This window comes from Mus caroli, chromosome 19 (assembly GCF_900094665.2).
Source record: "Mus caroli chromosome 19, CAROLI_EIJ_v1.1, whole genome shotgun sequence".
Taxonomy (NCBI): domain Eukaryota; kingdom Metazoa; phylum Chordata; class Mammalia; order Rodentia; family Muridae; genus Mus; species Mus caroli.
In genome coordinates, this window is record NC_034588.1 from 40,521,783 (window position 1) to 40,538,560 (window position 16,778).

General features: G+C 46.2%; 1 protein-coding gene across 2 annotated transcripts in view; it reads right to left on the reverse strand.

The window, feature by feature from the left end:
* Window positions 1-16,778, reverse strand: part of Dnmbp (dynamin binding protein) — a 96,150-nt gene that overhangs the window by 10,414 nt on the left and 68,958 nt on the right. For both annotated transcript variants that reach the window (XM_021151805.2, XM_021151806.2), the window contains 5 exons: window positions 13,014-13,161; window positions 12,453-12,470; window positions 11,674-11,873; window positions 10,395-10,525; window positions 9,458-9,562 (listed from right to left, as the gene is read on the reverse strand). In XM_021151805.2, coding sequence (XP_021007464.1) covers window positions 9,458-9,562; window positions 10,395-10,525; window positions 11,674-11,873; window positions 12,453-12,470; window positions 13,014-13,161 — 602 coding nt within the window. The remainder of the gene's footprint in view (window positions 1-9,457; window positions 9,563-10,394; window positions 10,526-11,673; window positions 11,874-12,452; window positions 12,471-13,013; window positions 13,162-16,778) is intronic.

Consider the following 16,778-nt stretch of genomic DNA (forward strand, 5'->3'; position numbering starts at 1 on the left):
GAGAGACAGAGAGAGACAGAGAGAGAGAGAGACAGAGAGAGAGACAGAGAGAGAGACAGAGAGAGAGACAGAGAGAGACACACACAGAGAGAGATTGATTGAGATTGGGAGAGAGATTGTATGTGTAATTGTGGGCATTTGTAGAGGCCAGAAGGGACATCACATCCCCTGGAGCAGGAGTTACAGACTGTGAGCTCTGCCCGCGGTTGGGAACCAAACTTAAATTCTTCAGCAGAGCAAGAACCTGAAAGAGTTTTTCTCTTTTTAACATCATGAATTTGTATGTCATCTGTCAGCAGGAGCCGTGCGAATCTTTTCTGTACTGTCCCGATTTTAAGTACCAAACTGTCCAACCAAGCACCCAACAGTTCCTTAATTCACCAATAAGTGAACCAACCCAGAACCAGGTGATCCCTGGACAGCCAATGAGCAATCAGCTGCCCGCTCAAGTGCTGGCTCACCCACCCCTTCCCTCCGGCAACTGCTTCAACCTCCCTCAGGACAAACCCTCCTGCTTCCTGCACTGACTCTGGCTCCCCTGGTGGCTTCCCACCACTAGAACAAATGATGTGACTCACTCTTGTCCCCTTAACCACGCCCTCTGAGAGTGAGTTCCAAGATGGCAGAAAGTTGTGTTTGCTGGCTCAGTTACCGTATAGCACTTCGTGCTAGCGAAGCGAACTGCACAGGAGAGACCCTGCCTCTGCATCTGTTTCTGAGTCCTGAGCTAAGGTTTTTTTTTTTTTTTTTTTTTTTTTTTTTTTTTTTTTTTTTTTTTTTTTTTTTTTTTTTTTTTTTTTTTTTTTGGTCTACTTGACAAGGTGGCTGACATTATTAAGCTTAGGGAATGGCTACAGTTTTGATATTAATGCAAATGAAACCCAATGTATAAATTCTCCATGAGTATATTCCAAGAGCCAACAAAAACCCCCATAGCAAAATGCATCTGTGTCTCACACATTAATAGTTTATAATATTTTTAGGTTTTTTTACTTAAAATCATAAACATACGGGGAGTCCCATGTATTTATAAAAGCCTACACGTTGTCAGCAGGATAAACTGCAGTCTCCTAACTCTTCTCTAGTGGAGGTTGCATAATGTAAAAGTGAATGCTTTCTAATTCTGTGTTTAGAGTATGGTGGTACAAGACTATAATCCCAGCATTCAAGAGAGAGGTGGGAGGGTCTTGGTTATCCTTGGCTATGGAGTGAATTTGAGGCCAGTCTGGACTACATGAGATTTTTACCTCAAAAAAGGAACGAACAAACACCATAAAGTCCCTAAGTACCAGCTGTGTGCAATGTATGCAGCTGGTGTGCAGCCAGTGAGCGGCTGCATATGTGCTGCGGCCTCTGCTGCGGCCTCTCTGGGCCCCCTAACTGTAGTTAGGAAGGGCCATTCACTTTTATGTCTCTGACACAAGTGTCCCAAGCATTATTGCCTAACCTGCGCTGCCAGTGGTCAGGGCCACATGGACCCACCTGTGGAATGGCTGTCAGTATCATGCCTTATCCCCTTGTCATTTTTTACTTAAAATTTTTGGAGACAGTCTCATCTGATATCAAATCCATGGCAACCCCTCTGTCTCAGCTTCCTCAGTGCTAGGAGACCACCCCTCAGCATGCCCTTGGTTCTCTTATATAACATCATATTCACTTATAATGAGGACACAGCAGACACCTTGCAGTGCCTACACATGGCATTCTAGTAAATCAAGAGAATCCAGAGAAAACAGCAATGACCTGAGCCCACCTATACCCTTAAGGATCTTATGGTCAATAGTGCAACCAATCAAGGGTCATGGTGGCTCACACCTGAAACTCCAACAGTCAGAAGATGGAGGCAGGACAATCAGAAGTTCAAGGCCAGGACTGGAGAGATGCTCTATGGTTCAGAGCACTTGCTGCTCTTCGGAGGACTGAGGCTAGATCCACATGTATGTGTGCGCATACCCCCGACTTGGATACACAAATAATGAAGTAAGACTTGAGGAAAAAGATAGATTAAGGCCATCTTACAATACATAAACACAGGGTGGTTAAGACCAGCCTGGGCTACAGGAAACCCTTCTCAAACACCTCAGCAGGGACCGCCACAGATCTCCACCTTCGATCCTCCCACCATCCATCCCTGTATCCCAGCCCCCACCTCCAGCAGGCATTCCCTGGGTACCTACGGGCTAAGCCTGCCAGAGAAGGAAGTAGGCCACTGAGGTAGGTAAGTGAGCTTTAGATCTTCTCATGCCCTCCTCCACCACATCCAACCCCTTGTCTCATCCCCAGCTCCACAGCAGACTACCTGCTGTGGCCTCTCCTTACAGTAGGCGCCAGCTCCAGGCGATTGGGCAGATCCTGATGGAACACTCTGCTCTCTTTCCTGCCCTTCAGTCCATTCCCATTCCCCAAATCACACCTGGCAGGATCCCAGAAGCATTCGCTACCAGGCAACCCAGAGCCACCACACTCTAAGGACCAGAGAAGGCAACAAAAACCAGGAGTGGGGGGGGGGGGGACGGACAGGGACACCCACCCATCAAAGGGAAGACTAGATATAAACACCTAGAATTATAATCCCCCAAACTCAGACGTCTATAGATGCCAGTGTAAAAAACACAATAACAGCCAAGCCAATGTGCCAATGTGTTTCCAGCAGAGCCCAGCCAGTTGACCAGAGCAGGCCCTGGGAAAGGCACCACAGCTAAAGCACAAACAATGACTTAAACAGACTTTATGGATGTGATAGAAGTCTTTAAAGGGGAAGTGAATAAGCCCCTTGAATCTATGAAAGCAAATGATGGAAGGAAAGGATCCAAACAGTTCAAGACCTGAAAGTGGAATCAATAAAAAAAAAACTCAAACCAAGGGAAATGTGGACATTAAAAAAAAAAAAAAACAAAAACAAAAAAAAACTACTCAACAGGAACCTCAGGCAGGGCTCAGCAGCAGAGTACAGAAGGTTCTCAGGCACTGAAGACAAGACAGAAGAATGGATACCTCGGTCAAAGACAGTGTTAAATCTAAGACTCCAGGCATAAAGCATCCAGAAAATCTGGGACAGGGTGAAAAGACCAAACATAAGAATAATAGGTGTAGAGGAAAGAGATGAAACCCAGGGCAAAGGTACAGAAAATATTTGCAACAAAATCATAGAAAATTTCCTACCCTAAAGGAGGAGATGTCTATCAAGGTACAAGAAGCATACAGAATGCCAAATACATTGGACCAGAAACAAAATTCCCCTCTGCACATAATAATCAAAACACTGAGTGTACAGAACAAAGATAGAACATTAAAAGCTGTAAGGGAAAAAGACCAAGTAACATAAAGGCAGACCTATTAGAACAACACCTGACTGTTCCCTGCCAACCTCCTGCCTCAGTTTTTCAAGACATGGTTTCTCTGTGTAGCCCTGGCTATCCCGGAGCTCACTCTGAATACCAGGCTAGCCTCAAACTCAGAAATCCACCTGCCTCTGACTCTGCTTCCCAAGTGCTGGGAGCAATGGTGTCAGCCATCACTACCCAGCAACACTTGACTTCTAAAAGTCAGAAGGGCCTGGACAGATGTTCTACAAATTCTAAGAGATCCTACAGATCCTAGCCCAGACTACTGTATGCGGCAAAACGTTCAATCACAATAGATGTAGAAACACTTTCCAAAACCAAAGACAAGCAGTGATATCCATAAACACAATCCTCCAGAAGGTCCCAGATGGAAACCTTCAACCTGAAGAGGTTAATCCCACCCAAGAAAACACAAGGAATACACAATCTCAGGCCAGCAAAACAAAGGGGGAAGAAAACACACAAGAACAAAATAACAGGAATCAACAAACACTGCGCACTGGTAACTCTCAACACCAGTGGTCTCAATTCCCCAATAAAAAAGGCCCAGACTAACAGAATGAATGCAAAGCCAGGATCTAGCCTTCTGCAGCAGCCAAGAAACACACCTCAACATCAAGGGCAAGCATCACCACTGGGTAAAAGGATGGAGAGAGATTCCAAGCAAATGGACCTAGGTGTAGCCGTTTTATAGCTGACAAAAATTGACTCCAAACGAAAACTAATCAGAAGAGCTAGGGAAGGGCCCTGCATGCTGAAAGAAAAATCCAATGAGAGGACACTGCGATTCTTAACACCTGTGCACCAAACACAAGGACACTCAAGTTCACAAAAGGGAGAAACACCACTACAGCTTAAATCACGTACCGACACTCACACTCAGACAGTGGGAGATGTCAATATCCAACTCTCAGCAATGGACAGGACATCCCAACAAACACTGAACAGAGAAATACTGGAGCTCACTTACGTTATAAGCCAAATGAACCAAAGAGACATCTACAGAACATTTCACCCAAACACAAAAGAATATGCCTCGTTTTTAGCACATCACGGAGCTTTCTCCTAAACTGAGCACATATTCAGACATAAAGCAGGTGTCAACAGTTGCAAGAACGTTGAAACGATATCCCGCACCTTATCTGACCACCATGGATCGAAGCTGGATGTCAGCCTCCACAGAAACAACAGAAAGCTTTACTAACTGAGAGGAACTACTCTCCACTGGATGAGAAATGGGTCAAGACGGGAAACTAAGAAAGAAACGCTATCTAGAATGGAATGAAACCGAAAACACAGCCTACCTGAACTCAGGGACACAATGAAGGTGTTAGTTCTAAGAGGCAGAATCATAGCGCTAAGTGCCTACATTAAAAAAATAAAATCATACTCAGAAAGAACAGATGTCAAGAAATAATTAAACTCAGGTCTAAAATGGATAAAATAGAAATGACAACAAAACAAACAAACGAAGAATCAATAAAAACCAGAGAATCAGTAAGACTGACAAGGACTTGCTCATCCAGATGGACTCAGGCAGAGGGAGAGCATCCAACTTAACAAAATTAGACGTGAACAAGAGGCATAACAACAGACACCGAGGAAACTCAGAGAATCATAAGGACATACTTGAAAAAACCTGAATGTCACCAAAACAAAAATCTGGGGGAAAAAAAAAGGATAATTTTCTTGAAACATATCACTTACCAAAGTCAACCTAAGATCACACACGCAATTTCAAAAGACCAACACGCTCTAGTGAAATAGAAAGCAGCAGTCTATAAGTCTCCCAACCAAGATGAGCCCAGGGCCATATGATTTTAGTGCAGAATTCTACCAGACTTCCAAAGACGAGTTAATGCCAACACTCCCGCAAATTATTCCACAAGATACAAACAGAATAAACATTGCCCTAATTTGTCCTATACATCTAGTTCCTCTGATATCTAAACCTGATAAAGATCCAACAAAGAGAATTACAGACTAATTTCCCTTATGAACACAGATGCAAACATTCTCAATAAAATACTTGCAGATAGACTCCAAGAACACATCAAAAAGATCATCGACCATGATCAAGTAAGCTTCATTCCGGAAATGCAAGGATGGAGCAACGTATGTCAACTGATAAAAGTAATCGACCATGCAAACGAACTGCAAGACAAAAACCACACGGTCATCTCACCAGATGGAGAAAAGGCCTTTGACAAAACCCAACACCCCTTCATGATACAAATCCTGGAGAGATTAGGCATACGGGGACATACCTCGACATAATAAAGGCAGTTTGTATCAAGCCCGCCGCCAACATCAACTTAAATGGAGAGAAACTCAAAGCAATTCTGCTGAAATCTGGAACAAGACAGCGTTGCCCACTCTCTCCATACCCACTTAATATAGTGCTTGAGATCTTAACTAGAGCAATAAAACAATGGGAAGAGATCAACAGGATACAAATAGAAAGAGAAGTCAAAGTATCTTTATATGCAGATGTTATGACAGATACATAAATGACACTAAAAATTCCACTGGGAAACTCCTACAACTGATAAATAGTTTCAGTGAAGTGGCAGAATATAAAATTAACTCACAAAAATCAGTAGCCTTCGTATATACAAATAACAAGCAGACTGAGAAGAAACTCATGAAACACCATCCTTCACAAGGGTCTCAAAAAATAGAAAATATTTTGGGGTAATTCTAACCAAGCAAGTGAAAGACTTATAAGACTAAAACCTTTAAGACATTGAAGACAGAAATGGAAGAAGATAACAGGAGATGGAAAGATTCCCCATGCTCATGACCAGTAGGATTAACATAGTAAAGATGTCCACCCCACCACTCTACAGATTCAACACAATCCCCATCAAATTCTAACATAATTCTTTACAGATCCTGAAAGGTCAATTTTCAACTAAAACAATCAGCTAGAACTTCTGGTTGTATCACCATTCCCAATTTCAAGTAGTACTACAGAGCTTTAAAAATAAAAACATCATAGTATTGGCACAAAACCAGACACGTGATCAATGGAATCAAATTGAAGACCCAGACATATATCCACACATCAAGGACTCCTGATTTTTGATAAAGAAGCCAGAAATACACACTGGAAAAGAGACAGCATTTTCAACCAAAGATGCTGGTCCAATGAAGACTGCAGAGAGATCCACACTTCTCATCCTGTATAAAACTCAACTCCAAATGGATCAAAGACTTCAACATGAGAGCAGAAACACGGATCTGAGAGAAGAGAAAGTGGGGGATAGACTTGAACTCTGGCACAAGAGAAGACGTTCTGAACTGAGTACCATTATCGCAGGCACTAAACAATTAATAAATGGGACTTCAAGAAACAGAGATGCTTCTGCACAGCAGAGGACACCATCGTTAAGACAGAGCTGCAGCCTACAGAATGGGAAAATATATTTTCCAACTACACATCTGATAAAGGGCTGACATCCAAAATATATACAGAACTCAGGAAACTGGGTATGAAGAAAACAAAAAACCCAATTTAAAAACAGGGGACAGACAAAACAGAATTCTCAAAAGAGGAAACTCAAATGGCTGAGACGCACTTAAAGAGATGTTCAACATCCTTAGCCATCAGGGAAATGCAAATCAAAACCACTTTGGGATTTCATCTTATGCCAGTCAGAATGTCAATACCCATAAAACAAATGACAGCTCACACAGGCGAGAGTGTGGGGTGAGGGGGACACACCCACTGCTGGTGGGAACGTAAACTCATTGTCATTATGGAAATCACTGTGGCAGTTCCTCAGAAAGGTGGACATAGATCCCGCTATGCCAGTCTGGGGCACACACACAGAGGACGCTTCATCCTACCACAGGACATGTCCACTGCTGCTCTATTCATAACAGCCAGAGACGGGAAACAACCCGGATGTCAACCAATGCATGAGTGGATAAGGAAAATGTGGTTCCCTACACAGTGGAATATTACTCTGCTGTTTAAAAAGAAAATGAAATCATGAAATTCACAGGTGAATGGATGGAACTAGAAAAACATCCTGAGTGAGGTAAGCCAGACCCAGAAAGACAAGTATGGGGTTTGCGTATATGTGGATATTAGCTGTCAAGTCAGATAAACAAGCTCAACGTGGAGAACCACAGAAGTCAGGTGGAGGGGATGGGACTGGGGAGGGGGACAGATCTTCCTGGGAAGGGGAATAGAATAGAAAAGTTATGGATAGAGCTCGGGGGTGGGAGGGTTAGTGGAAGGGGATAATGGGATGGGCTGGGATGGGAAGATCAAACATGGAGGGAAAGGAGGAACAAGGGAGGGAAGGCTAAAACTAAGGGTCATTTGAGGAGTCATACACAAACCTAATACAGTATAAGCTTCCTAAACTATGTATGTATAATGAAGGCAATCGGAATGAAGTCACCAAATGACAGGGAAAACAGAGCCCCAGCTGGACATCTCTCATTACCAAATGAAGCTTCAGTCCTGGGAAGGGGTTGCATTTATTTGCGTTGTTGGCCAAAGGCGTCCCATGGGATCCTCTAAACAACCCAGGCTGTTGAAAAGGCTCTCTACAAACTGGTGGCAAGACCTTATGTTGAAAATAACATCTACACAGCTCACTGAGCATGGGGGGCGGGGGGTGTCGGGCTGCTGCCTGTGTTCTTGGAAGGTCCCCTGCATGCTACCAAGAGAGAAACCTAAGCACCGACCCAGCTACAAACCCTCTGGCCCCTGGTCTCCTGCACGAAAGACACCCTTGCACAATGGTAGCACAAAGCTTGTGAGAGTAACCAACCAGTATTTGACCTACGGCCCACTCCATGAGTTAGAACCCATACCTGCTGCTCCTTGGGTGACCAAGAACCAAGACTAGACAGACAGCCAGGGATTTAGGGGAAAAATCTAATGCTACTCTTCTACAAAAGGAACATGGCAATCAAATGACACCTAATGACATTCTGCCATACTCATAGATCAGTGCCTTGCTCAGCCGCCATCAGAGACACTTCCTCATGCAGCAGGTGGGAACAAATGGAGACCCACAGCTAGACATTATGCAGAGTGAGAGACCTCTGATCCAGCCCTGACCCTCCCCTCAAGGATCAGGGACCCTGAGGAAGAGGAGGTGGGAAGAGAAAAAGGAAAACAAGGCGCTTGAAACAGGACCGGAGCACACATGAGCTCACAGAGATGGAGGCAGTGTGCCTCACTGTGAATCAGGTCCCGAGAGCTACATGGGGTCTGTACTAGAACCCTAAAGAAGTGCACACACGGCCCGTCCCTCACCCAGAAGCTATCCCCAGATGATGACCACGGACAAATGGAAACTAGTTCTCTCCCAAAGAGTCTCAGCAGTGGATGCCAACAGAGAGCTAAGTAGCATCTTTGGAGGGTCCTAGTCTTATAACGTCAGGAAAGGGCTTTTAAAAAAAATAACTTTAATTTTTGGTTTTACTTTTTAGTTGTTTATTCTTTTTAATTAATTAATTAATTAATTTTTGGTGTTTTGAGACAAGGTTTCTGTCCTGGAATTTGCTCTGTAGACCAGGCTGGCCCCAAACTTACAGAGGTCTGCCTGCCTCTGCCTCCCACTGCTAAGATTAAAGGCATGTACCGCGACTGCTGGCTTCATTATTGTTGTTATTAATATTATTTTAAGCCCTACAGATTTTGCATTTTTATGGGATTCCTGAATGTGCAAACAAGTATTTCTCTTTATCTCAGTTTCTTGTGACTTTTCTTTTTGTCTGTTTTATCCGATTTTGATTTGTCTGGTTTTATTTTATTTTTATCCCTTATGGTGTCTATTGTTTTCTAATAAAGACAGAAAGGGTGGATTCAGATGGGAGGGGAGGGAGGGAAGAAGAACCAGAAGGGGAAGACAGAGGGAAAACCATAATCAGAATATATCATATAGGAAAAAAAAAATCTATTTTCAATAAAGAAAAATAAAGTGCTTATCTTTTAGAATGTGCTAACTAGTGAATAACTCAATAAAATAATAATAATAAGTACCCGGTGGAAAGCCTTCATTTCAGCCCAGACTGCTTTCATTAAACAATGTCCTGGGTGAGCAAGTAAATGGCAGAAGACTGTCCTTAACTACGGCGACACTCACCCGAATATGCTGGAGGTAGAGGGACAGGTCTCGGATAAAAGATTTAATCAATCTCTCCTGCATCCGGAAGTTCTTTTCTGTCTCTTCAAATACTTCATCTTTTAGCTGTTCAAGAGGAGGAGTGCTTTTAGAGACTCCGGCCTTCCGCTCAGCAGACCTCCCACCCAAACAGTAAACCTGCAGCTTCCCTGAATCACACCGAGCTGAGTTTGGAACCTGCCTCTGTGACTCTGAATTCTCAAACACATGTGGACCTGCCTACTTCCAAACTGAGCTCACAGCCCCGTGTCCTGGCAGGGCTGCTACCTTCTGCATTCCTGCCACTGTCCCATCGCCCACCAGGTCCTTCCCTTGTCCTTGCTCCAGCCTGGTGGCCCCTCCCCCACCCCCCTCTTCAAAGGGTCAGATGAACTTTCACCGGCTGTTTAACAACAGTGTGACAGTGTTCAGAAACAAAGTGCGGGGCCGTGGCAAGTGAGTCCCTTCTGCCATGTGCCTTCTGTGCTGTTACCATCTGTATGTGGCACACAGGATGACCTGTGGAGACTTCCAGGTCTGCTATCTCCAAGCTGCGGTTCAAATTGCTCAGTCTCCTACTTTCATGGTTTCCTCTTTGTAGCATCAGGCATCCATTTAGATGATCTTTTAAATCCCTTGGAGATTAATATGTCTGCATTGTGGATCAGGTTCCCCAAACAGATCATAAGCGTCTTAGAGGTATGAAGACCACAGTAACTTTTGTATGCTGTCCCAGCTCGCCTCTTAATTTGCCTCTGTGCAGATTATACGCAGCTTGGCTGCAGGGCCCTGTCTCCACTAACGGGCAAAACCAGAGGAGGCACCAAGAAGGGTCCCATGCCAACCCCTGCCAACATCTGCCCTGGGGGGCCCTGGAGAGCTGTCAAAGACAGGCTGGGCCTGCCAGCAAGGGGCTCACCTGTGGAGCGAAGCCAGTGAGATGTTTGAGGTGGCTGCTAACGCGGCTGGACTTCTTGATGATGGAGTGGATGTTCAGCTTGGAGATCTTTTCCATCAGGCTATCTTCATCTCCTTTGCGGTACTTAAGCACTAAGATGCAAGCCAAGGCCTCCGGTCAAGACTGCCCCTCCCCCACGCCCAAGCTCAATGAGCCTAACAACCCAGGAGGCTTCTCTAAAACGGAACCAAAAGGGACGTTAACCCAAACAGCAACGAGTGCTTGTCCTCAGTAACTTATAACTGAACCAAGGATTAGTGTGAAGAACCAGTCGGTACAGAGGCATGGCTCCCCCGGCAGAGAGAGACTGGCAGCCGGGGAAGGGGCTGAGGATAGGAGGAAAGGCAGCAGAGCCAGAAGGCTGGGGTCTGGGGATGTCTGAGTTCGATGCTCAGGTCTGTCACTAATCAAGACTTGGCTTTATAAAAGCCCCTTCACCTCTCCGAGCTTACTACTTTGAGTCACCTAAGGCTAGCATACGATGGCTGTGTATAAAATGAGATATTTATGTACAACGCTCTCACACAGTACAGCCAGTGCCATACTTTGAGCATATTCGCAGAAAACTCTGGAGACTGCAGTCGGTGGGAATGGTGACGTGGAGCAGAAAGGACACCCTGCCACTGTGGAAGAGGACATTATGTCAGGAGGCCAAACCTAAAGGAAGGGCCCCCATGGCAGAGAGCTCCAAAAGCCACAGCGCCACTCCTTACTGTGGTGACATGACAGAGGCAGAGGCAGGCAGTGTTGGTTTCCTGTAGACTCCAGCCCAGTGCACAAGAGTAGGGAGAAGGCCAGGCTGCCGCTCTACAGGACCTGCCTCGGTGCAACCTCCAAGCTCTGCCTGCTGAGCGTTCACTCAGTGAGAGATGGCGCAGGAGAGCAATCCAGCTCACTCTATGGGGTAGTGAGTGGGCACCTGTTAGCTGGCTGCCCAGGGCTGGGGGGAGATGAGGGGCTCACAGCAGAGAGCAGGTCACCGAGCATAGGTGGTGATAAGGGGAAGAACTTGCGGGTATCACGGCCCAGTCCACCTACACACCTTCCACAGATGCGTTTTCTGCCCCACTGCTTACTACTTAGCCATCCCTGCCTTGTGTCCAACTGTGCAGAGTGATGCTTGGTATCACTGCCCCATCTCTCACCCCGGCCCCATCATACCAGGCCCTGCCTGGTCTAGCTTTTGGGAAGTAATTCTTCAGCCAGGAAACCTCCTTTACAGCAACTGTGCCTTTCTTACCCAGATCCTTCCGACGCTTATACTCATTAATGTTAACATTGATCTCCTTGACGGCGAGGACCGCGTTGGTTAAAGGCACTTTATCCGGGTGGGATTCTGGGGTGGAATTCAGCAACTCCATCAGCAGCAGCGGGTAACGCATTATTCTCTGTACGGGCTTGATGAGGAAGGAGCCCAGGTTGATGTAATTGGTGCATCCCCTGGAAAAGCAAGCAGAAGAGGACTCCAGTCATCGGCCAACGCCAAGGCATCTCTGGACATCACCCAATATCCCTAAAGACAGCTTGGTCTTTGACTCTACATCTCGGTTACATTCATTCAACAAATAACAGTCCTGTACCGCGCAGTAACGGCTGTGCCCTGAGACATTTGATGTTGGGTGACAACGCTCTACTGATCCCACAGAATGCACTACACACAGTGAGGCAGCCACGGTGACCCCAGGGGTATTAGCTTTGAGAACCACTGTCACAGAGGTGGCCAACCACTGACTGAGAAGTTGCTCTGTGGCGTGTGGCTGTATTTCCTGGGCACCTGATAATTATTAAGCACTGTTATAGGTGCTCAACGGCAACCAAAAGATACCCTTGTGGTGGGAAGAAAACAAGCAGTAAGCAAATTAAGTACAGAGTGGCACTTGGTATTGGTAAATCTATGAAGAAAATGGCAAAGTAGGCCTAGATTTCTGTCTATAAAGAAATGAAAGCAGCCTTCTAAGGGCTAGGAGAAATTCACCAACTAAACGGTGTGTGCACCCGGCACCAGGCGGAGGGACTTACCATTCGTGGTACAGGCTCCTGCAGGGTGGAAGCGTGAGGGAGGGAAAGAAAGAGTGCATTAGAGACAGTGTCATCTTCTCACCGTTATCACAACAAGCCCACTGCACAGACAAAAGCCACATGGGACAGAAGAAAACTGTGGACACCAATTAGAGAGCGAGCCACCATCTTCCTGGCTGCTTCGTACCTAAAAATAGCTGACTCAGTTTGAGACAATATGGTTCCTTCCCTCCTTCCTTCCAACAAGGTCTCACTATACAGTGTGGGCTGGCCTGAAACTCACTGTGTAGACTATGTTGGACTTGAACTCACTGCAGTCCTGCCTCAGCCTCCCGGTGCTGAAACTAGAAGCACGTGTCACACTACCCCTGGCTTACTCTACAAGGGACACAATTGGGAAGTCACCTAAGATTTTCATTACAGAATGGAAATGAGCAAGCACAGGACACATAATAATGAATCCCTTATGCGTAAAGTGATGTTGGCAGATATCACAGGAAGACATAAACACGGGGGACATCTGTGGGAGCCAGGCAGCGGGGAGACCATCCCATCTCCTACTTGAGATCTGCCAGGTAGTCCTGAAGGTGCTTCTGGGTCTTCTCGTCCTTCTCGTACATTTCCAGCAGGGAGATGGCTTCATCGTGGTTCTGGCAGTAGACCCTGTACGTTCCCTCAAGCTCGTCTCGGTGGTCAAGAAACACGGGTCCTTTGGAGCACACACAAACATACATTAATGTCAGCACTACTCGCGGTATCCTAAATACAGAGTATATCAACAAATGGTATGGCCATTCAAGTCCGCCTGCTACAGGAAACAATAAGACAAGCCATCAAATTAATAAATACCCCTGCGATAGCGTAAACTATAAATTACTCAAGCCACGAGCGAGAGGACTGTCACCCAGGTATTTCTTTTTTAGAACATGGATTTACAAACTCTGCCTTGACACAGCTTCCAGCCCTCTTTGTGAAGGCAGAGGATAGCATTCTGCAAACACGCTCCAAGTCGTCATGTGACCAGACCACATGACCCTCTTGTTCTCTACTCTCCAGGAACACAGCCACAAGAGGAAGAAATCCCTCCAGAGCAGTGGTTTCTAACTCTGTGGTAACACAAGGGTACAATGATCTACTATACAACTTTAATCTGCTATACAATGGTGCTTTGCTTCTTTTGGGATTTGAAAAAAAATTATTTTAACTCATGTTTGGCTGCATGTATGTATGTGCACCATGTGTGTGCCTGGTGCCCACGGATGTCAAAAGAGGGCATTGGATCATCTGAAACTGGAGTTATAGACAGTTGTGAGTCACCATGTAGATGCTGGGAACCAAATCCATGTCCTCTCTACAGAAGCAAGTTCTGCCTGCCCCCCCCCCTCCCCCGAGCTGCCACTCCAGGCAGCCCCTCGCGTGCACTCTCTGCGTGTGCTTTGGGTAACAGGATGCAAAAATGAGCTTAGCCATCCCCACATGTTCACTGTGACAGAGGTGAGCAACTAGATGCAGCATTTATGTCTGGCTGAGTGGAATCGAAACTAAAGGTCCATGAAACAGTCTGACGTGACATGAACGGATGCCAGTGACATCATCTCAGGTTACTGTTTCCCTACGGTCACACTTAAAGTGAATGCTAAATCTCAGCTGGAAATAAATGAATGAGGAAGTGAATATATAACCTTTTCTATCCAGATTCATGACTATAAACAATCTATTCATAGGCTAACTTGGTTTACAGCCAGTCAGGCATAGCACTGACCCCTAAGTAAGTTTCTACACAATGGTTTATTAATTTTATTTATGTGTGTGCATCTTCTGGTTCTGACAAAGGACAGAAGACGACATCAGATCCCCTGGAGCTGGAGTTACAGGCAGTTGTAACCCATCTCGCATGAATGCTAGGAGCTGAACAGCGGGTGTTCTTTCTTCAACTCTCTGCCTTATTAGAAGTATTCTTTCCTTCACCCCTTCTCTGTGGAATTTGCTAATTCACAACACTTTAACTTACCTTTCATAACCTCCTGGACCCTCCCCTCATGGGATGCTCAATCTCTTGTCCACTTATTACCTCCTGAGGACTTGGCCTTGAGGCCATCTTGAAGGCCGGCCTTGAGGCCATCTGCTGATGGAGCTGCTATGCTCTCACGCTCCTGGCCCGCTTCCACATCACTAACACCATCTCTGCCCCTCTTCGTAAGGCTAAACCTCCTGCCTGCATCTGAGCTTTTCTGTTCCTAAGGCCATAGACGACTTTCCCATAACACCTTCAGCATATCTGAGCCCACCATCTAACTTCTTGTTTGACTTAAAGGATGAAAGGAAGAACTACACTGGAACACAGGCGCTACCGTGCAGATGGGGGCTGGGCTACTCTAAGTCCCCACTGGGCTGATGTAGCTCCTAGACTAACAGTAGCTGAGGTGTCCACTCAAGCACCTTGTAGGACCAACACCTGGCACTAACAGTATGCCATCCTCACCTGGAAAGTTCTAGGAGACAAAAACACCTCACATCAGAATCAACCCTCATAAACCTTAAAGCAACCCCCCCCCCCCTTGCAAGAACTTAAACTCTCCAGTTCACGAAAGGCACGCTCACTGCCCTCACTGGGACACAGCCAAGAAGGGGAAGACTCCCCACAGTCTGAGACGATGCTGTATGGGCACCCTCTTGACCAGGAGGTCATCTGAGCCCTGTGTCTGTCAGCATCACCCCATGCTCCCACTACCCATCTTCTAAGAGTGCAGCCCCTCAAGTCCCAAACACCTGCTGGTACCTAAGCCAAATCTGACGTAAGTGGGAACAGAATGGGGGCTCACTCTGGTGACACTTGCTAAGCAGGGCCACCCGAGGGCCCAAACATAACCCAAAATGGAAGGAAAATGGCTAATTAATCAGCTAAGTCTCGCTCGATTATTTCCTAATTTCAACCAAGCACCTGCAGGTACGTCAAACGTACTGCATGATCTTACACACCAGCCTTCCTTCGTGTCTTATTGTTGAGTCCAAGCTGGGTCGCCATTGACTCCTGACATGTGTTTCCTCCTCACCTCCAGATGACCAAGGCACCCAGGCTTTGCTTTCTAATTGCTCAACAATAACAGTGCCAAGCCAGCATACGTTGTACTCCGTGTGACTCAGTTTAGCCATAGGAACCTGGGTCCAAATGGCAGGCCTGTGAGTTATGAGCCTGTTACCATGGCCAAACTTCCTCCCCACTGTCTGTTAGACCACCTAAGCTTCGAAGGGGTGTTGGTGGGAATCTCTGAGATCTGGGCAGGCCACCCATGCACTGGTTTCAGCCCACGGCCTTTCCCCCATGCCCTGAGGAAGGCAAGCCTTTGACTCTGCTTTGATGGCCCCTTAGGAATCAGGTGGCCGCATGACCCCACACTCTTTCTAGCAGTCAGTTTAGACTTGGGCATAGCAACTACCACCAGGCAACAAAGAGAAACCAAATGGAGTTCTGGAAAAGGTCCGCAAACTTAAAAGACTTTCTTTTATCTGTTTGAGACAGGGCCTTGCTATGTAATGCTGGCTTGCCTGAAACTCTTTATGTAGACTAGGCTAGCCAGAAGCGGGCTCCAGTCCTCTGCCTCCCAGTGCTAGGACTTCGGGTATGCACCCCATGACCAGCTAAAATGGCATAGGGTCCCCTTTGCTAGATGCTGTTGAGTTTAACGGGGCAGCTGCAACTGTGAAGGGCTTGTCTGTCTCCACTAAAACAGCAGTATCACAGTACGTCCCCATCATGACATCCTGACAGAATATGGCAGAAGGGACAGAGGGCCACGTCTCAGCTCAGGCCGTCCCAGGTGTTCTCCCACGCTTGGTTCCTTCTGGTGACTCTGGACCCATCCATTTTGTGCAGAGTCCACAGAGAGGCTCCCATGACAAGGAAAGGAGCCCGAGACCCAGAAGACAGCAGGCCAGGCCAACAGTCCGGCTCCAGTCCCAAGGGAATACTAAGCTAGGGCCGTTCATCTTAGCCACTTCTAGCCCCAACCCACAGGGCCTGTGAAATGTATGTTTACTGCTCAAAGTTGCTAAGTGTCCACTTCCACGGGGCAATAGGAAATGGATAAGCACCCTAGGTTATAGCAATGATATGAATGTCCTTTGAATATTTTTTATAAATTATCCACAAAAAGATTTAAAATTTTGAAACAGGGTCTCATGTAGATCAGACTGCCCTCAGACTTGCTATGTAGCTTAAGATAACCTTGAACTTTTGATCTTCCTGCCGATACCACCTGTGTCTACAGGTGTGTGCAACATCTTAGCAACAAATACATTGTAAATCACTACTTGGGAGATATATAT